At 43.8% G+C, this 21,398-nt stretch overlaps 1 protein-coding gene across 1 annotated transcript in view; it reads right to left on the bottom strand.

Moving 5' to 3' along the window:
- The window catches only part of CTNNBL1 (catenin beta like 1), a 189,330-nt gene that overhangs the window by 16,788 nt on the left and 151,144 nt on the right, over positions 1–21,398 (bottom strand). Inside the window, exons 12-13 of the mRNA XM_002747547.6 lie at positions 17,059–17,156; positions 13,975–14,055 (exon numbers count right to left, since the gene is read on the bottom strand). Of these exons, the coding sequence (XP_002747593.2) occupies positions 13,975–14,055; positions 17,059–17,156 (179 nt within the window). The remainder of the gene's footprint in view (positions 1–13,974; positions 14,056–17,058; positions 17,157–21,398) is intronic.

Here is a 21,398-nt window from a genome sequence, read left to right as displayed (position 1 = left end):
GGAGATGCTTATACTCTAATGAGGTTAATTAATATGAAATTATTTTTGAAAAATGTAATAATGACGATTATAAAGGACCTTTCAAATGGTACTGAGTGCTGTGGGAACCCAGCAGAAGGCTGGACTAAGTCTATTTGGAGAGTGGGGTCAGGAGTGCATAAAGAAAATGCAACATCTGAGCTGGATTTTGAAGGAGTTTGACAAGCTGAAAAGGACATTCCAAGCAGTGGAAATAATAGCATGCATAAAGGCACAGAAAAGTCAACTTGGGGCTGAGTATGGTGGCTCACGCCTGTAATCTCAGCACTTTTGGGAGGTGGGCAGATCACCTGAGGTCAGGAGCTCGAGACCAGCCTGACCAACATGGAGAAATCTCGTCTCTACTAAAAATACAAAATTAGCCAGGTGTGGTGGCGCCTGCCCGCAATCCCAGCTACTCGGGAGGCTGAGGCAGGAGAATCGCTTGAACCCAGGAGGCGGAGAGTGTGGTGAGCCGATATCGTGCCATTGCACTCTGGCCTGGGCAGCAAGAGTGAAACTCTGTCTCCAAACAAACAAAACAAAACAAAACAAAAATAAAGTCAACTTGGAGAGCTTAAGAGAGAACAACAGTGGGACATTAGTATCACTAATAGAATCATTAGAAAGGGGTAAGGGGAGGTTTTTTGGTTTGTTTATTAGATCACAGCTTTTGGTAGGTCTTATCATTTCTGATTGATTACTGCATACCAGGCATTGTGTGAGGCAGTCTGGATAGTTAAGTACTGCTATCATTACCCATCTACCAGAGAGGAGCAGCTAGTGTTACTGGGGGCTTATTATGTATCAGGATAGTGCTAAGGGCTTTCTGAATATTAACTCCTTTACTTCTCAGAAATATTGAGAGGCAGGGGCCAGGTGCTGTGGCTCACATGTGTAATCCTAGCACTTTGGGAGGCTGAGACAGGCAAATCACTCGAGGCCAGGAGTTTGAGAGCAGCCTGGCCAACACAGTGAAACCCTGTCTCTGCTAAAAATAAAAAAATTAGCCAGGAGTGGTGGTGCACACCTGTAATTCCAGCTGTAGGGAGGTTGAGGCAGGAGAATCACTTGAACCTGGGAGGCGGAGGTTGTAGTGAGCCAAGATTGCGCCACTGCACTCGGCCTGGGCGACAGAGCAAAACTACCTCAAGAAAAAAAAAAAAGGAAATATTGAGAGGCAAGGAATCTTACCCCCATTTTAGATGAGGAAGCTGGCTCAGGCAGAACAAGCTCCTCAAGGCTAGTGGGTAGCAGAACTGGGACTCAAACACCATTCCATGCTCTTTTCATGCTACCATATTTGTGTGGGTATAGATTTCAGAGCTTTCTGGAGAACAAAGGAAGATGTTAAATGTTAGAGTGATGGGAGGCTCAAGAATGGAGCTTAGCAAAATTAAGTCTCTCTAATCAGGTCAGAAGTACCCCTGGTGATGTTTTTCTTTTTCATACTTTTCTCCATAATCGGATCTTCTTTTAACCAGGCAGGTATACACTGCACCCTCTAGTTTCTTTATATTGTCTTTTAGAAAGGACAAACTCAAGAGAGCAATGCAAAACTTCATTTTCTCCTCTTTCCGAGGAACTTCAAGACTCTGACGATGTTCAATTCGACATTCTACTTTTAGCCATCTGGCCACATGGTTTAAAAGTGAAATTCTCAAATGTAGATCTGAGATACGACTATAGCTCATCTCCAAGAAAGGCATCACCACTGCTGCACTGAACATGCACAGAGATGAAACAGAGATTGGCTTCTGAAGACGAAGTTCTGCCCTGACAGTTTTAGAAGCACCATAGAAACCAGCACGCAGTGAGGTTGACTGTTGTCAGAATAGCACCCTATCTAGCCAGTTACAACTCTGTGGCATGGAATATTTACTGCTGAATGGATTCAGGGAAGTCAGGCATAGATGTGTACTCACTGTTTAAAGGGAAATAAAATAAGCAGAATGATTATGGAAAATCAGAAAGTGAGAAAGTGCGGGCAGAGTTCTTAGTATATCTTCTCAGGGTTTGGTCTGTTTCAAAACGAAAATGGCGTCCCCTTTATTCTCTGCCCGTCTTATTCCATACAGACGGCGTCAACTTATAAATGGATTAATACACTTCTCACTCCTATTATGGGTCCCTAAGATGCCGCATATAAAACTGATCTTGAGATAAGGACTTGATATGATTCCTTGGCTGTGTGTGATGAGGTGGAACTGGCCATCTGAAAGAACTCTGAAGGGCACCCATGATCAGCTGGCTAGGATTCAGTCTCTGGAGAAGCAATGTAAAAGTTCTAGAAAAAAATTATCATTACGAGCTTCACCATACCTTATACCTTCCCTTGTAAAACGTTCTAGAAGAACTGAAGGAGTCTGATCTATAATACTCTGATGGTTATGCACTAAAGACACACAAGTAGCCTTGTTTCTCTAGTGGTGGGAAAACCCGAATTATGCCCAACTGACCAATGAGACATGGTTTAAAAATGGCTAGACAAAGAACAGAGGGAAGCTAGCTGGCCCATACCGAGATCGCACCTGTATCCCAAGCTCCTTTGTACATGGAGACTGAACTAACAGGTCACAAATATCCCATTCTAAAGAAGGTATGCAGCTTCCCCTTGCCTCCTTTCCCTCTCAAGAGACCTTGTGTGAGTGCCAGAAGCATTCAAATTAAATAGAGAAACTCCTCTGAACTATGATATATATTATAAATTCTACAAATAAGTTCCTCTGTCAAGGAGGAACAGAGTACTAAGAAAATGTGATCAGATTCTAGCTCAAATACTGATTTACTAGTGTCCCTAGGCGAGGCACGTAACTTTTCTTGGTCTCAGCTTCTTTGCTTGGAAACAGGGAGCCTGCACTAGATCAGGGAAGGCAAACAGGGTTCATCCCAAGTGCCAACTCAACCCACTGCAGTGAGTGCAGAGTATGATCCAAACAACCATCGCGAGGCCATGGCAAAGCTCAGCGGGAAACAGCCCTGAAAGCATTAGCGATGCCCACCCTGACTGCAGGAGGGGAGAGTGGCAGTGTGCCTCACCCGTTTCCCTGATCTGGTGCTCCTGAAGGTTCCTTTTGGCTTTGATAATCTGTGGCACACCTGGGAACAAAGCACTTTCAATAACCAGCTGTAAAGGGTTTCTACCTGAATATGGATATGTGGGTGGATTTAGGATGTTGGCTGACAGTACTCCCAGAGAGAGGAGCTGCCATGAGAAATGCCTCCCTGGAGACGCATATCACCACCTCAACAGGACACAATGGCCAACGCTGACCATCAGCTCATCCTTTCAACAATAAACTCATCTTCCTCCTTGGTACATGGAGGAGAAACAACTCCTGGATCTGCTGTGACATTAGACAGGCCATTTTTTCTTCTGATTATTATTATTGTTGTTGTTGTTATACTTTAAGTTCTGGGATACATGTACAGAACGTGCAGGTCTGTTACACAGGTATACACGTGCCAACGTGGTTTGCTGCACCCATCCTCTACATTAGGTATTTCTCCTAATGCTGTCCCTCCCCTAGCCCCCAACTCCTCGACAGGCCCCACTATGTGATGTTCCTTCCCCTCCCTGTGTCTATGTGTTCTCATTGTTCAACTCCCACTTCTGAGTGAGAACATGTGGTATTTGGTTTTCTGTTCCTGTGTTAGTTTGCTGAGAATGATGGTTTTCAGCTTCATCCATGTCCCTGCAAAGGAAATGAACTCATCCTTTTATATGGCTGCAAGGACAGGCCATTTTAAGACAATATGGGCATGCAAATCAAGTACCCTTCAAATAGGAATATGATGAACAGAGATTAAAGGGACATTCCAAGAATCCAGTCACTTCTTTAAGTGTTATAAACATTTCTCACTTTATGAAACTTCAGAGTAAAAATCTGTATGTAAGTTAGTCCGTATCTGAACAAGACAGGAGAGTTAAGTTTTAAAGTGAATTGATTTGTGATTCCACGAATCAATTCACTCAACTCTCACCTTTGAAGAGACTGAAGGTGACTGCCTTCTTTGTGAAGCAATGACAACTCAGCATCCATGCAGCATTTTTTACTTTGCAAAGCAGGGCACCTGCATTAATTTTACTTGCTGTACATGCCCTGTGTTGGGTCCGTACAATAAATACCATTTTTAGATTTCACAGACGGAAAAACGGAGACAGATGTCAAATGACTACCATTGCGTTTCAGTTGGAGACCTGAGTGGAATGTGATTCCATAGGCCCAGGCTTCTCTATTAGTCCTTTCATGCTGGCAAGGGATGGATAGCAAAGTCTGAATCCTAACAAGAGGGAAATTTCTTGAGTCCTTACTGAGTGCCAGGCACCGTGCTAAGCACTTTCATGGATTTCTCATTTTTCCTCACAAGAACCCCAAGAGGTAAAAACTAGTCCTATTTCCACTTTTCAAATGGGAAACTGAGGCTTAAAGAGATGAATCTCTCCTAAGGTCACAAGGCCCATGATGAACAGGAAACAGAACAGAAACAGGACAGAAACCCATGCAAATCTGGCTCCAAGGCTATGTTCACTTTCATAGTTCAAAAAGGAAAAAGTCTTTGTTTTATGGACTTTTCCCAGTATTGGCATATAAACAAATAGATGGGACATTTTTCCTTATGCCATATCTGGGGACTAATGCAAGCCAGTAGCATTAAAATGTAAGGTCACCTCGCTTCTTGGCCTGTAGTTTCCCCATAAATTGAAGAAACTTTTAAAAGGGAAACAAGAATCTATAGCTACACCAGCAAATTCCACATGCAATTTGAGACAGCTAGGAAAAAAAAGAGAGAGAGAGAGAGAGAGAGAGATCCTCTGATAGGTTTTGTTTTGTTCATTCCGTGAGAGAGGGCTAGAATAAAAACTTAGATGGTAATTCAGTGAATGGCGCATTAAGTAGAACAGATTGCAATTCACGGCAGCATAAGCCTGTTTGGGGGTTGCTAAATAAACAGATTCATCTCCAAAGACACACAGGGAGGTGGTATGTGTAGCGCCAAGGTGCCATTTCTGCAGTGTGTGTTTCCCCCTCTTTCAGCCACATCCTCACTTTAAATGTTAATCTGTCCTCGGGAGCACTACCAAATCACCATCTTTCCACACGCCTCCGTCTCTTTCAGCAGTCAAGTCGCAAGCCCTCCAAATAAGCATGCGGATGTCATTTCTAATCTGCCCCTGACAGGCAGTGAGCTGCCCCTTGCTGATAAAAGGAGACAGTCATAAAAGAGGCTGCTATGAAGCCAATATGAACCTCTCTTGCCTTAATAACATGGGACATGACTCAGAGCCGAAACCTGAAGTCTCCACTTGGTCTCTAGTCATGGGTGGGAATTGCCTCACCATTCAGAAAACGCTAGTTGCTTTTTTTCTTCCAAAGCACAGGGAGAAACTTGAACCATGGGAGAGGGAAGTAATTGGAGATGGGAGAAGCACAAACACCAGAAAAACAAATTTTCCTCCAAAAGCTTCTAAAATAGGGCAGACTATGAGACAAGAATCCTAGAAACTGCAAGTCTTTCAGCTGGGAAAACTGAGGCTGGAGAATCAGTAAAAGAAAATTCTTTAAAAAATGCACAGCTAACTGATGGCAGCTTTGATAAGAATCCAAGGCTCTCAGGCCACAGCTCTGCCCACAAACAAGAGGCTGGCTACATGTTAGTTCTGTCTTAGCACATAAGCCTGGGCCAGGCTTTTACAAACAATATCATTAATCTTCAAAATGACCCTATAATAAAGCTACCATGGAAGTGGACACAAACAGGGCAAGGCATTTCCCAAGTGAACAGGGATCACGTGTGGCAGAGCTGGGATTCAACCTTGGGCTTGTGTGACACCACACTCATGTTCCTTCCATATTACCATGATGCTGCCATCACAAGTGTGGTGCAAATTCTAAATTTACTTAAATTCAGTCAATTTCTAAATTTACATCCCCCTGGGGGGAAAAAAAAAAGAAAACCCAGACTGCTCATTTGAATTTTGATAACATATACTCCAATCTTGAGAGAATCAGTACTTCTGTGACAGCAGATACAATAATACAAGGCCAAAAACAACAATCCTATTGGAGAAATGGAGAAAGTAAATAAGATAGGTCCATATTTATGAAGACTTAGAGGGAGAGACAGAAAAGCATGTGGTCCAAATACTTGTAATAATAGCTACCACTTAGGGCATACTTCCCTGTGCCAGAAAATATTCAAGTGACTTACATATACTACATTGACCAAATCCTCCCCACAATCCTACATGATAGGTACTATTATTCTCATCCTTTCACTGACGAAGAAACTGAAGCAGAGAGTTTAAGTAACTTGCTTGTAATCACCCCACTGGTAGGAGTCAGAGCCATGATTTATGTCTACAGTCTGGCTCCAGAGTCCCTGATCTTCAGCCTGAGGTTGCAGTGCAAGGGTGCACGTGGGGCACACAGGAGGGGCTCCAGGTGGTCTCAGGGAAGACTTTCTGCAGGGAAACACTAAGAAGAATGCTTAGTACATGACACACACTCAATACATGTTTATGGACTAATTTGTTTGCCAAAATCCTGAAGGATATGGAGTATAAATTAGCCAGCTTCATGAAAGCGATGTGGAAAAGATGGCACAGACAGGTATTCTAGGCAGGGTGCAGAGCAATGGGCCCATGTGTAGAAGGTCTGAGAAAGCACAAGCTCAGGGAAGCGCAAGTGGTGCAGAACGGCTTTTGCACATCATGAGGGTGAGAGATGCAGCTGGAGCAGCCAGCAGGGGTTAGGGGAGGTACTATGAGGCCAGAGCAGGAGGTTAGACTGCATCCCGAGGGCAATGCAAGGCCACTGTTTACTGTATTTGGGTGGGGAAGTGCATTAATGAATTTTCATTTTAGAAAAATCTCTGGCTGCTATGTAGAAAATGAACCGGAGGGCCCAAACCTAGAGAAAAGGCAGACTAGTTAGTTAGGAGGGTGCTGGACTAATGGAAGAAAAAAATGATGGTAGCCTGAATTTAAGTATTGGTAGTAAAGAGACAGAAAGTGGGGCAGGGCACGGTGGCTCACGCCTGTAATCCCTGCACTTTGGGAGGCCAAGATGGGCAGATCATGAGGTCAAGAGATCAAGACCATTCTGGCCAATATGGTAAAACCACGTCTCTACTAAAAATACAAAAAGTAGTCAGGCATGGTGGCATGCGCCTGTAGTCCTGGTTACTCAGGAGGCTGAGGCAGGAGAATTGCTTAAACCCAGGAGGTGGAGGTTGCAGTGAGTTAAGATTGCACTACTGCACTCCAGCCTGGTGACAGAGTGAGACTCCAACTCAAAAAAAAAAAAAAAAAAAAAAGTGGATAGGTTGCAGAGACATCAGAGGTAAAGTTTACCAGACTATGAGCGGTGGGAGGTGGAGAGAGAGGAGTAAACAGATGGTCCCTAGGTTTTTGACCTGGTGAAACTGGTGAACGGCCCTAATGTGGGGAGTCGGGGAAGAGATTATACAGGGTTAGGGCCACAAGCCTGGTTTTGGACTCGCTAAGTCAGAAGAGCCTATGGATGATATCCAGGTGGCAGCTGGCTACATGAGTCTGCAGAGATTCGGGAGGCCCTGGCACCTAGCCCTGATCTCATCAGAACTTGTAACAAACCTATGAGCTTGGTAGAGTGAGAGCCTATTAGCACCACTGAATGAGGAGGATGGAGAGGATCAGAAAGGCAAAACATGCTCAAGGTCATACTGCAAGATAAGTGGCAGAGGTGTAGGGCCAGAATTCAGGTCCTCTGACTTGTCTTACAAAAGTGAAAAGGATGCTTGTGATTGGCAAGGGGGCAGGCGGGGAGGTGGTAGAGGATGAACGAGCAAAATGGTAGAAACTGGGCATGAGAGAGGTGAAAGCACCATGTCCTCCGCCCCTAGCCCTCTGTCAGTAGCTTTTACTGGCTGTAAGCTGTGTTTTGGCAAATCTATGGACTGAGAAAGTTTGGGAACCACAGGTTTAAAGAAGAGCTAGGCTAGGTGCAGGGGCTCAGGTCTGTAACTTTGGGAGGCTGAGGCACGAGGTTTGCTTGAGCACAAGAGTTTGAGAACACCCTGGATAACATAGCTAGACCTCGTCTCTACAAAAAAAAAAGAAAAAAAGAAAAAAAAATGCAAACATTAGCTGAGTGTGGTGGCATGTACCTGAAGTCTCAGCTACTCGGGAGGCTGGGGCGGGAGGATTACTTGAGCCCAGGTGTTTGAGGGTGCAGTGAGCTGTGATCACGCTACGCCACTGAACTCTAATCTGGGCAACAGAATGAGATCCTGTCTCAAAAAAAAAAAAAGTGGCGGTGGGAGGGGAGCTGGGAGGAACTCTCAGCAGGATTCTCTTTCAAACCTTGCCCTAGAATCTTTCAGCAAGTTAGCAGAAGAATCGATGGCAGCCTCACACTCTCACTGTCTACAATCTCACCCAATGTGTTAGGCTCACGTACCCCACACATTCAATCCTGCACTTCACCCCCTTTCATACATATCTTTAAATGAGTTTCGAATTCGAAGGATGAAGTCTGTTTAAGACATCAAGTCCTGTGGATACTGTTTCATTACAAGGAGTCCATCTTTTTCTTTTCAGGTAAAGCCTAGAATGATTTAACTGTGACAAAATTAGCATGCAATTTGTAAGTCATTACGGTGCAAAGAATGTGGTAGGAACACTTTATTGAACAAACCTGCTGTGTATAATTTTCCCAGAAACTAAAAAAGAGAAAACTTCTCTCCAAGGCTCTCTTCCCTCTTTTAGAAAAATCTCTGTTAGTACCTATATAATTAGGTCTTCTTTCTGACAATCAAAAGCCAGGCATGCTCTGTGCATTTAGCCAATGGAAACAGGAAGGAATCTATAAGAAGTCAGGATGCCTTTCCCACAATGGGCATCTTATTGGTATTTTCTGGGCTTCAAGTCGTTTGGGGAGCAGGTAAAATCTGCTGAGACAAGAACCCTGGATATTTACAGATCACAAGAACTGCTGCTCACTAGATGGGTCTTAAGAATTACATGCCCTTGAAAAGCTCAGGTCACATCTTGTTCACTAGAAACCCCTACGGTATGTCCAGAGACATTATGACCCTGGAATCTCACAGACTCTGAATACAACATAAAAGCAGAGGGTCACTACCCAAGACATGAAGTCTTTGCTAGTTACAGGTTACTGTAATATGTGATTTGAACTGAATGTGTGTACAATTATCTGTTAGCCCTGTTGATTCTTCAAAGTAGGAGTATTTTTTCTTATTAAATATTGCTACTGCTATGCCACAGATGCCACATAATTGTACTTTAATATTTTTGGTGACAGGACTAATCATAGAGAAACCAAAAATTAGGGTTAAAAATTAGTGTTAAGGAATAATGTGGAAAGCCCAAGGTGACTCGCCCTATCTTCCCTAATACTCACAGACAGATATTAATTTCACCTAATGAGCAGTGGTCTTTCATTTTCTGAATGTCAGGCACGATGTCCTGAGAAATGATGAACAAGAGAGATTACAGTCCCAGAGATACAGAGTAAACAAATAAATGAAATAATTACAGGTTCTGAGGCAACTGGGGGGAGAGGGCTCTCTCACATATGGTAATCATGAAAGCCTCTCTGAGGAGGCAACATTTTACTGAGACCTGATAGTGGAAGGAATCACAGAGAGAGGAGGCTCAGGGCAGACGGGAATGGCAAATGCAAAGAAGGAAAGAAAGGCTGTGTGGCAGGAGGGGCCTAGTGGAAGGAGAAGGGGGTTGGAGAAGTGGGGAAGAGTAAATTTTGCAATACTGGGGAATCAGGACAGTGGGTGTGTATGTCTGGGGTTGGGGGACGGGGCACAAACAGTCTTTATAGAGAAAAGAAAGCTAAAGGTTCAGCCAGGCGCAATGGTTCATGCCTGCAATCCCAGCACACGAGGTCAGGATCTCGAGACCAGCCTCGCCAACATGGTGAAACCCTGTATCTGCTAAAAATACAAAAATTAGGAGGCTGAAGCAGGAGAATTGCTTGAACCCAGGAGACGGAGGTTGCAGTGAGCCAAGATGGTGCCACTGCACTCCAGCCTGGGAGACAGAGCGAGACACTGTCTTTAAAAAAAAAAAGAAAGCTAAAGGTTCTCTGACCACCTTCTGAGTGCCAGGCCCTGTGCAAACAGCTTTCATGAATAATATGTTCACCAACACCATATCCCTACCTACATAACTTCTCAAAGTACACATATTGGGACATACACCTTAAACACAAAACAAATACTATCAAGGAAGAAAATAAGGATAGGACAGCTAAATTGTTCACCCACAGTCGGAGAACCAGGAAAAAGTCTGGCTATGAAGCCCATGCTCTCCCTTTCACACCCGCCACTTGTGGAAGGTACATTCTCCTCTCCCCCTTCACTTGGCTTCCCACTGCTGCTCCTTTGTTGTTTCACCCCAGACAGGAAATGCCCTAGACATCCCTACCTTTTTAGGTTCAGCAGGAATGCTCGGCCACAAAACTAGCGCCCCCTAGAGTTAGGGTGACTCTAGCCTTAGATGACCTCTCCCCACCCCCTGAATCCTCCAGCTCTTGTCTACAGCATCATCTCTAGGGCCCATTCTTTTCCTGGCACTTCTGCCTTTCAACCCCAGCCAGTGCCTGGCCTAGTACCTTCCCAGAGCAGGCACCTCATCAATGTTTGCCAAATGACTAGCTTCTCTCTAGTGAATCCTGGTCAATTGCAAACCGTGGGCACTTGCGCAATACCCAGAGAAGTCCGAAGTTCACAGGGAAGGTGATGGCTCTGAGACAATAAAAATGCCAAGACTTCAGCCTGTTACCTCAGGTTTTTTGGTTGCAGACATGGTAAAGTATGTGAGACATTACTGATCTGATAGTCAATGTCATAAAAATGCCTGAAAAATAAGCATTCAATTCAAGTTAACAAATACTTGCTGAGCTCCCAATTGGTGTAGGACATTCAAATTTAATGGGGACAAGGAGACAAATTGTCTGCAATTTAAGAGAGACGACGGCATGAGGGAGAGGTGAAAAGGAGGTCATGTTTTCTAAGTCACTTTACACCGGTGAGGCGGCTTCATCTGCTAGGATGGCACCTGAGTGCTGGCAGCAAACACTGCTCACAAATGCATCCCTCACCCCTACCCGCCCTGGCTTTCTGTGTAACACTGAGGCTGCTGAGCACTAATGGCCTTGGAATGTTTGCCAGTGCCCAGCAAAATGGCCTTGGCATCAAGGAGACAGATGTTTGTCAGGGAGCAGCAGGGCCCTGGTGCCTGTGGCACATAGCAGCTCTGTGAATGCCGGGAGAGTGGCTGCAGCGATTACTCTCGTCAGTGCTAATCAATTTCACACCCTCTTCAATGCTGATAATAGATAATCTGTTGGGAAGCAGGCCAAGTTTCCTAACAGCTAGGTGTAAGCTGCTCCCTGACGCCCAGCCACTTACTTGGTCTCCCACAAAAGTCTAAGCTGCACCTCACATAAAGCATCTGATGGTGCCAATACTCTGTTCTGTGAGGCGACTCCTTCTGGGACATCTGGCAAGGAGAATGCTGTCAGGAAAAGGACTGCCTGGCTTACTAAAAAGTTACACAAAAATTCCAAAGGAAGCTAGGAAATTCTAGCAGCAGCAGCTTCTACTTACTGAGCAAAGTACTTTCTAAGCTTTATGCTTAGTCTTCATAATAACCTTTAAAGGGAGGTGTTTTGTTTTTATTTTTTGAGACAGGGTCTCACTCTGTTATCCAGGCTGGAGTGCAGTGGCACAATCCTGGCTTGCTGCAGCTCCCACCTCTCAGGTTCAAGTGACTCTTGCGCCTCAGTCTCCTGAGCAGCTGGGATTACAGACGTGCGCCATCATGCCCAGCTAATTTTTGTATTTTTAGTAGAGATGGGGGTTTTGCTTTGTCAGCCAGTCTGGTCTCAAATTTCTGACTTCAAGCGATCTGCCCACCTCGGCCTCCTAAAGTGCTGGGATTATAGGCATGAGGCACCACATCTGGCCCAAAAGGGAGGTTGTTTTTATTCTCATTTTACAGATGAGAAAATAAAGCTTAGGAAGGTCACCTCGATGGTCCAAGATCTCAGAGCTAGAAGTGGCAAGATTACCTTTTCTACTAGACTGCTGCACCTCTATCTAGACGACCAATCAGTCACTGATCAACCTATCTCACTGCACTTTCAATTCATTCCATCGTCCAAAAATGGCAGAGTTCCCAAAAGATGTTTAACTTAACCTGAGGGAATGAGGGAAAACATTAAGCTTGAGGGGTTGGATCACCTTGGCTAATATCACTTTATAGCCCAGAAACTGAGGCTACATGAGGCATAGTGACAAGCCATAGCTGGCAGTGATTTAAAGGTGGTGCTTGCTCTTAAGTGCCTAGGTCCCCTGATTCCCAGGTCTTTCTTCTACCACCCCTCAAGATCTCTCCAGCAGATGACATCAGGGTTTCTGTCAGGGTTGGAGTTCTAATGGTCTCATGGCTGTTTCCTTAAAAAAGTCCAGGGGAATTTCAAGTTGTTTCTAATTATCATTCAGACAAAGAGAAGGAGTACATTACTCTGGCAATTTAACAGTACTAAGTGTCCTTCAGGTCCAAGTTATTGTATAGGGAAGAAAAGATGGAAAAGGAAAGTTTAATTAAAGAACAAAGGGGTTGGCGTGAATTGGAATGAAAGAATTGTGGTAGAACATGCTAGTAACTAAAGTCCAGCCTCAGAATTTAGAGTCTTTGCCTTTTATCTTGCAGTAGTATCACTGTATAAAAGAACAAAGCCCCAGTTAATCAATTCAATCAATCCGCAAACTTCTGAGGACTTACTAAGTTTAGGGATCATAGGGAAATCACAAGAATGAAAACCACAGCTACCTATCTGCTGGTTTTCATAAATGAAGATACATTTTATGAAAGGGGAAAGGTGGATAAGAAGTGGCAAAGAGAAACAGGACACAGATAACAAGGTCCCTCTCTCACCACGGTCCCCAGCTCTTGCTTCTCACTCTGGCCTGAGGCATGCCCTGAGGGAAAATGCTGGTGGAATTCCCAATACTCAGAGTTGCCTAGTTCAAAAGCCTCAAGTTATCTTTAAGACAAGACTGAAAAGAAGGATGGAGTGACACAACAACCACAAGATCACAAGGACAATGAGGTCTCCTGTAGACTTGGAAAAAAGCAAGCAATGGGTCATTTTACATGTGACTGAAGACTTGAAAGTGTCTTGCAGGGAGTGAATACAAATGGGGCATTAAGCAGCAACAGGAAAATTTACCCTGATTAAGAAATACAGATGGAAAGCTGCAGTGGCCAGAGATGACGGAGAACAAAATGAAAGGAGGTGAAAAACACAGAGGCTGGGATAACACCATAGTTGTTAGCACAGCCTCTCAAGAAAAAACATCCAGCAGGTGTCACTTCCCTCAGCAACCATCAACATGAGAAAGCAAGCGTCAGCCCTTGGGAACCTGGTGTTTGGCCTGGCTACAATGCTTCCGAGCTACCCTTCTCCAGGTCTCTGGTTTTCCGTCTGTAAATGGGGTAACTGGATTCCATGACCATTCAGTTTCCTTCCAGCTCTTCTACCTTGTGATCACCCTTCCTCAGCATGCCTCCCTCCGGATTTCAGAAGCCAGCAAATGTAAGATTAAGACATGCTCTGCTAACATGGTACCAGGTCCCAGCACTGGACTTGGGCCAGATTTTCGAAGAGAAGCTCTTGTCAAGGGTGCCTGTGCTGTCCACCCAGACTCCCAGGTCCGACCTGGATGGATGCTACACATTTCCTCCTGAAAAACTGTCACTCTTGTTAGAACAGCAGTCAGATCCATTTGGCAGACCATTGTCTGCTTTACTTTTACATGTTAGTTGGTGCCCTGGCCCTTACCTATCCTATGGGGAGAGATGAGGAACACAAGGGACCCAAATGGATGCAACTCAATAGCTGGCAAAAGAGAGGCAGGGATACGTACGTGCTTTTCCCCTTCAATCTTCTTGTCCGCCACCTGCATTGCACCCAGATATTTAAAATGCAACTCCATTAGTCTGTCAACCTGAAAGAGAGAGATTTCACAGGCCTGAGTGAGAAGGAAAGACAACGTAAGGCAAGAGAACAGTGGCACTCCTATTCATCTCACTGCCACTTCTTACAAAGGGAGACCTGCTCCGGCTCCTTACATCCGATGAGAGAAGCTTTGCTAGGGACACGTCAGGAGTGGATCAAAGGGCTGGGGCAGAACAAAGCAAACACTTAGGATGAATGCAGTTTGAACCAGGCCCATTCCCCGAGAGGAGACTACGCATTCTCAGCCCTTCTAGGACTCCAGGAATGCAAGTTGTTAAAAACAAATAAATAAATAAATAAAAATTCAAGTCCCTTCTTGCAAAGAGGAGCTTGAAGTTACATACTTGATATTCACTTAGAACTTTACAGAATTTTTTTTTCAAACTGAAACCTTTCATGTTCAGATTCTGCCCCAGAGCTGATCTTTTTTTTTTAAAAAAATGCCTGAGTAAAATCTTTTTAGTTGCATTTGAGTCAGAAGAGAGAGCAAGAAAATCTCCTTCAGCAACTTTAAAAAAGGCCCTGACTTTTGCTTGGCAGTAACTTAAAAATCAGTTTTAAGTTTAGCAAAGTCATCCTTCAAACATGGCTTGAGGAGCATTCAGTGAGCCTGAAAAAGTTTTGCTTTTTCCCCAAGACTCCAAAAGGAACACAGTGAAGCCAGCCCAGAATCCTGACTTATCTTTCTATCGGTTGGTACCACCACAGCCCTTGGCAACTCTGGCATCCATTTACCCGAGCCGCTGGTTGGTTAATAGGAGATGTTGCTGCAACCTGCCATCAGACAGCCTGGGAAGACTGTGGTCAAACCTTCTTTAGCCAATGACCCTAAGACCTTAATATTTCAGCTTATCAAGTATTTTCATGACCATTATTTCCTTAAACCTTAAAAAAACCCTGACAAGGTATGCAGGGAAGACAGGCAGCAAACCCCATTTTAAAAATGAGAAAATTGAAGCACAGATGTTAAGTGATATCACCAGGGTGACAGAACTGCTAAGATGCCTGTGTCCTAACTTGATGGCCTCTTCATCATACTATACTCCTGGTGAGGGCAGAAAAAATGGTCAGAGGTAGCTCAAAGAGATGGTCTTAAACCTTTCTTGGGTAAGTTACGTAATGTCTCTCAGCTCTAACGGCCTTGCCTGGCAATGTGAATAATAGCTATATAAGGATAAACCACAGTGTTGTGAGAATATACGCAACGATGAAAGTCATCTGCTCTATTATCCAATCCATAGTAGTCACTCAATAAATGGTAGCTTTTATAACTGTTAAAAATCCTATGGTCTGGCATACTAGATAAAGATATAAAATATCCAACTAATCTCATGTAATTGTGTTCCCAGCTTCCATAGCCCATTCCATCTAATCCCATGTAACTGTGTTCTCAGCTGCCTTAGCCCATTCCATCTAATCCCATGTAACTGTGTTCCCAGCTTCCATACCCCATTCCATCTGATCTCATGTAACTGTGTTCTCAGCTGCCTTAGCCCATTCCATCTAATCTCATGTAACTGTGTTCCCAGCTTCCATAGCCCATTCCATCTGATCTCATGTAACTGTGTTCCCAGCTTCCATAGCCCATTCCATCTAATCTCATGAAACTGTGTTCCCAGCTTCCATAGCCCATTCCATCTAATCTCATGTAACTGTGTTCCCAGCTTCCATAGCCCATTCCATCTAATCTCATGTAACTGTGTTCCCAGCTTCCATACCCCATTCCATCTAATCCCATGTAATTGCGTTCCCAGCTTCCATACCCCATTCCATCTAATCTCATGTAACTGCGTTCCCAGCTTCCATAGCCCATTCCATCTAATCTCATGTAACTGTGTTCCCAGCTTCCATACCCCATTCCATCTAATCCCATGTAATTGCATTCCCAGCTTCCATAGCCCATTCCATCTAATCTCATGTAACTGTGTTCCCAGCTTCCATACCCCATTCCATCTAATCCCATGTAACTGTGTTCCCAGCTTCCATAGCCCATTCCATCTAATCTCATGTAACTGTGTTCCCAGCTTCCATAGCCCATTCCATCTAATCTCATGTAACTGTGTTCCCAGCTTCCATACCCCATTCCATCTAATCTCATGTAACTGTGTTCCCAGCTTCCATACCCCATTCCATCTAATCTCATGTAACTGTGTTCCCAGCTTCCATAGCCCATTCCATCTAATCCCATGTAACTGTGTTCTCAGCTGCCTTAGCCCATTCCATCTAATCCCATGTAACTGTGTTCCCAGCTTCCATACCCCATTCCATCTAATCTCATGTAACTGTGTTCTCAGCTGCCTTAGCCCATTCCATCTAATCTCATGTAATTGTGTTCCCAGCTTCCATAGCCCATTCCATCTAATCTCATGTAACTGTGTTCCCAGCTTCCATAGCCCATTCCATCTAATCTCATGTAACTGTGTTCCCAGCTTCCATAGGCCATTCCATCTAATCTCATGAAACTGTGTTCCCAGCTTCCATAGCCCATTCCATCTAATCTCATGTAACTGTGTTCCCAGCTTCCATAGCCCATTCCATCTAATCTCATGTAACTGTGTTCCCAGCTTCCATACCCCATTCCATCTAATCCCATGTAATTGTGTTCCCAGCTTCCTTAGCCCATTCCATCTAATCCCATGTAATTGTGTTCCCAGCTTCCTTAGCCCATTCCATCTAATCCCATGTAATTGTGTTCTCAGCTTCCTTAGCCCATTCCATCTAATCTCATGTAACTGTGTTCCCAGCTGGGTCTAAAAATCCCCCTCAAGTACTAGTGGTATCACTCTCAAGTGTTACTACTCCCAGGAGAATGCCTTTGGAAATGAAAGCAGAATAACCAGAAAAGCCTTTGACATGCAAAGCAACAGAGCCCACATGCTAGAAAAGAGATTTTTAGGGTGGGAACACTCAACCCAGTATCCCTCAGACCATGTCAGGTAAAGAACATTTCTATCAGTCCTGGTCCCATCCTTACAGTCCAACAATCACCCACCTTCTCACTGTCATTTTCAGTGAATTTATTCAGAAGCCGGGTTCGCTGCTGCCCTCTCAGATTCCGCAGGAGGGAAGCCAGGATCGAACAGACATGCTCTGGGTTGGGAAAGAGAAAAGAGAACATGCTGAGATCAGAGCAGTAATTATTACCTCTCTTCAAGCCTCGTCTGGTTCTACCAAGGGGGAATAAGTAGGCTTCTCTGACTGCTGCTATTGATTAATAAGACAAGAACCTAAATTGTGTCACTAAAAAACTGAACTGATCTTCACACTGCACAAAAAACATATTCAAAAGAGATGATATCCTCAAGGACAACTTGAGCAAGTGCATAAAAACTAAGTTAGAATTCCTTTTCTGTCTGGAATTAATTGATTTTTATTGTCCACAACAGAATCTCAAACTAATCCCACCTTTACAGAAAAAACCTCTGAATAGACTATGGACACCAGCCATGACATGAACAAATAATGGGTAAGACACATCCTATCAAATTCTCAAATTACCCTATAACTTTTCCAAGCAAACAGCCTGGAATTAAATATGAAATATGATAGGGACCCAGTGCTATCACTTCCATTTTGGTGCAGCTAACACCCCTGCTTCAAGTTTAAAGGTGGCTGGACTGTTAGCACTTCAAAACAGTTAACAGTGCTTTCTGAGTCCAACAACACAGTGGCTTCTATTATGAAATACTATTCTTCCACTCTTGGAAGAAGAGGGTAATTGAAGGGTATATTATAGGCTTCAGGTGTAAAGACATTCTTTTCTTTAAAAAGGACTTTCAAAAAATCAAGAATAATGACCTTGAAAAGGAGGTGACCAAGTCTACTCATGGAGAAATGGCAGAACAAAGTCTGTTTTGAAATAAAATGCTCACAGTGTGAACAACAAATTCTCTATTTAAAAACTGAGGAGCATCTTCCTATGCCAAAGGTATCTTGGGTTCCCCAAAATGTCACTTGACTACTGAGGCCACAAGGAAGCATTCTTACCTCTCTGATTGTAGCACACATACAATTTTGTTCCGGTGTGCTCTTCTTCACTTATAGGCATTCCCAACCCCCTCATTTCCCTAATTTCTTAATGTCGGAGTTAGTCATTCCTTAGACTTCTATTTTCTCTCTATAATCACTTACCTGGTGATCTCATCTCGTCCTATGGCTTTGAAAACCATTTACACGCTGACAACCCACAAATTTGAACCTATAGGTCAGTCCTGTCCTCTGAATGCTGACTCATATATTCAACTGTCTACCTGCCCTCTCCACTTGGCTGCCTAACATCCTATCAACTTTTTTTCTAAATTTTTATTTTGAGACAGGGTCTCATTCTGTCACTCAAACTGGAGTGCAGTGGCACGATCAGAGCTCACTGCAGCCTGGACCTCTGAGGCTCAATCAATCCTCCTGCCTCAGCCTCTTGAGTAGCTGGGACTACAGGCGTACAATACCATGCCTGACTAATTTTGTATTTTCTGCAGAGATGGGGTTTAGCCATCTTACCCAGGCTGGTCTCAAACTCTTGGCCTCAAGCAATCCACCTACCTTGGCCTCCCAAAGTGCTGGGATTACAGGTGTGAGCCTCTGTGACTGGCTGGTTCCTTTCAACTTAACATGTCCAAAACAAGCTCCTGATCTTCCTCCCTAAACCTGTTTCCTATAGTTGTTTCCATCTAATTAACGGCAACCAGATTCTACAGTTTCTCCAGCCAAAACCAGTGAAAATGCCCTGGATTCTCTTCTTTCTCACATGTCCCACGAGAAACCTCAGCAGCTTTACCTTCAAATGATACCCAGTATCCCACCTCTTCTGATGACTGCTACCACTGCTACTACACAATCCTGGTCCACTTCACCACCATTTCTTGCTTGGAACAGTCAATAGCCTCCTAGTGAGTCTCTCTGCTTCCACCCTTGTGTCCCTTTAGCCTAATCTCCATAGAGCAGCCAGCATGATTCCTTAGGTTAACACCTAAAGTCGGGTCTGTTTAAAACACTCCGGTGACTCCCCAACTCAGACTAAATGCTGTGAACGTCAGGCTGTTCCTGCCTCGGGGCTTCTGCACTTGCTGTTTCCTCCGCCTGAAATGTTCCTTGGCAGATTATCTGCATGGCTAACTCTTTAAATCTGGTTTTAGTCCACTGTCATCCTCTCGGCGAGGCTTTCCTTTGACCACCCTATTGAAAGAGGCAATGCAACACACTGCTATTCTCAAGTCTCATCTGCTCTATTTTTCTCTTCGTCATGTGTTACTTTCCAAAATACTGTATAATTTCTTTCTTTCTTTTGTTCCCCATCTCCCCTCAATTGGAATATAAATTCCCAAAGGCAGATATTTTAAGCCAGCTCTGTTCATTGCCATATCCCCGGTTCTGAAACAATATCTGGCACATGGTAGCTGTTTTGGGAATAGTTGCTGAATGAATGGGAAGAAAGCAGGCTATCAACATAAAACTTCTCCGTGGTGGAGGTGGGTGTGAGGGCAAACTTTTGAATTCTGGATATGTTTCAAATGCCTTCAAACAGCTTCCACACTTCTCTATACAGTGCCTATCCCAAATTCAGAGCAACACTACCTTTCACTGTTAATACGCCCTCAAACTGTTCAGTTACAAAATGGTCCTTAAAAAGTTTTTGCACATGAGAGTAGGTGAATGGTTCTTTTCTGAGGGATCCATCAATTTCAGTAACATATTTCTAATTGGTAGAATTTTTTTTTTAAGATATTGAAAATATAAAAATATAACATTTTTCTTAAAATACGCTGGGGACAGAGGTACAATATACCTTCTTGAGACCACAGGCTTCCCCACCATCTTCCTTTCAACTTTTATGTAAAGCTGGGATTGAGACGGTATAACCTCTGTCTGCCCTGCCATGGTCACTCACAGGGGTAGGGTGAGGGTAGAAAGCAGTGGAGAGAATGAGCCCTGCCTCTACAGGAAGGCAAAAAACCACCATGAACCCAGGGTAAGGGCAGTGACCCAAGACAGCTCAGCTCAGGGTGAGAAAGTAGGATAAGAAAGGAATGTCAGTGAAGGAACACTTCAGGGAAAGTGCTCTGACCTTAGTGTATGCCAAGGAGAGAAGGGTAGGGGCAGGAAGAGTGAAGGACAGAATCAACTCTGTAATCTTGTGCCAACCAAGCTGGAAGTAGCTGTAATCTCTTCAGATGGTGAGCAGGTATGGGACAGGCCATAATAAATGCAGTAAATTCTAACAAGCTCAGCTCTGAAACTTTGAAATTACTTAGTATGACAGCTGGTGACAACATCCTAGTATTATATATACGACAATCTGACAACCACAGAGGAAAGAAAAAAAAATCCGAGCCAAAGTTCTCATTGATTATTTGAGCCAAATTTCTCACTGTATGATGGAAAAACCGAGGCCCAGAAAGAAGTGACTTGTCCACACAGCTCACTGGTGGAAGAGGTGGAACTCAAGCTTGGATGACTCACTCCCTCATTCACTGACCAGTTTACCTCTGTGCCTAGCAAGTGCTGAGTGTTCAGGGCCAAAAACAAACAACACAGTCTCCCTAACCTGAAGGAGCTCCTCATTTAGGGAAGAAAACCAAACAATTATAGCACCGTGTAACAAGTTCCATTACTGAGGGAGGCAAATAGGACGTGGGGAACACAGAGGAGGGACAACTGACTTCCAAGGATCCCCACTGGACGTAACAAGCAACTGCAAATCTCAAAAAACAAAAAGAAGAACCACAGCCAACAACAAGGTAGAGAAAAGGAGAGCACATTCCATGCAGAAGGAACAATATCTGCAAAGGGTGGTTTGAATGGAGTGCCACGTCCATGTGGGAGGCCAGTGAGGTGGGCAAAGGCTGACCATAGAGAACAGGGGCTAGGACCTACCAGTGAATTTTACACTGGATCTGAGTTTACACCAATCTCCTCAGCAGCTACAGTCCTTTCAGAGATCAAGATCAAGAACATGTTTTTCTTTCCTGACGAATTTTTGTATTTCCTTACCATGGTCCCTTCTTTGCCTGGGCTATTAGGAAGCTCAAAGATAAATTTATACTCAACTACAGAAAGCAATTTCTTTTATTGTTTTGCTGTTACTGATTCCCTTCACCCCCTACCAATGGAGTTAAAAATAAAAACAATGAATGTAAGAAGTAAATAATCAAACTACGTGAAAAGGTATAATGTGTACTTGATATTTATTAAGCATCTGTACTAATATATTTCTTTTCCCATACTCCTTCTACTAACTCATTCTTCTCTCCCAAGAAAAACTACAAAGTACCTTGTGTACATTTTCAGGAGGACAATTTTGCATTTCATATCTATACATATTCCCTAATATATCTT

The sequence above is a fragment of the Callithrix jacchus genome, chromosome 5, assembly GCF_049354715.1.
Source record: "Callithrix jacchus isolate 240 chromosome 5, calJac240_pri, whole genome shotgun sequence".
NCBI classification, from domain to species: domain Eukaryota; kingdom Metazoa; phylum Chordata; class Mammalia; order Primates; family Cebidae; genus Callithrix; species Callithrix jacchus.
This window is presented reverse-complemented; position numbering and strand designations above follow the sequence as displayed.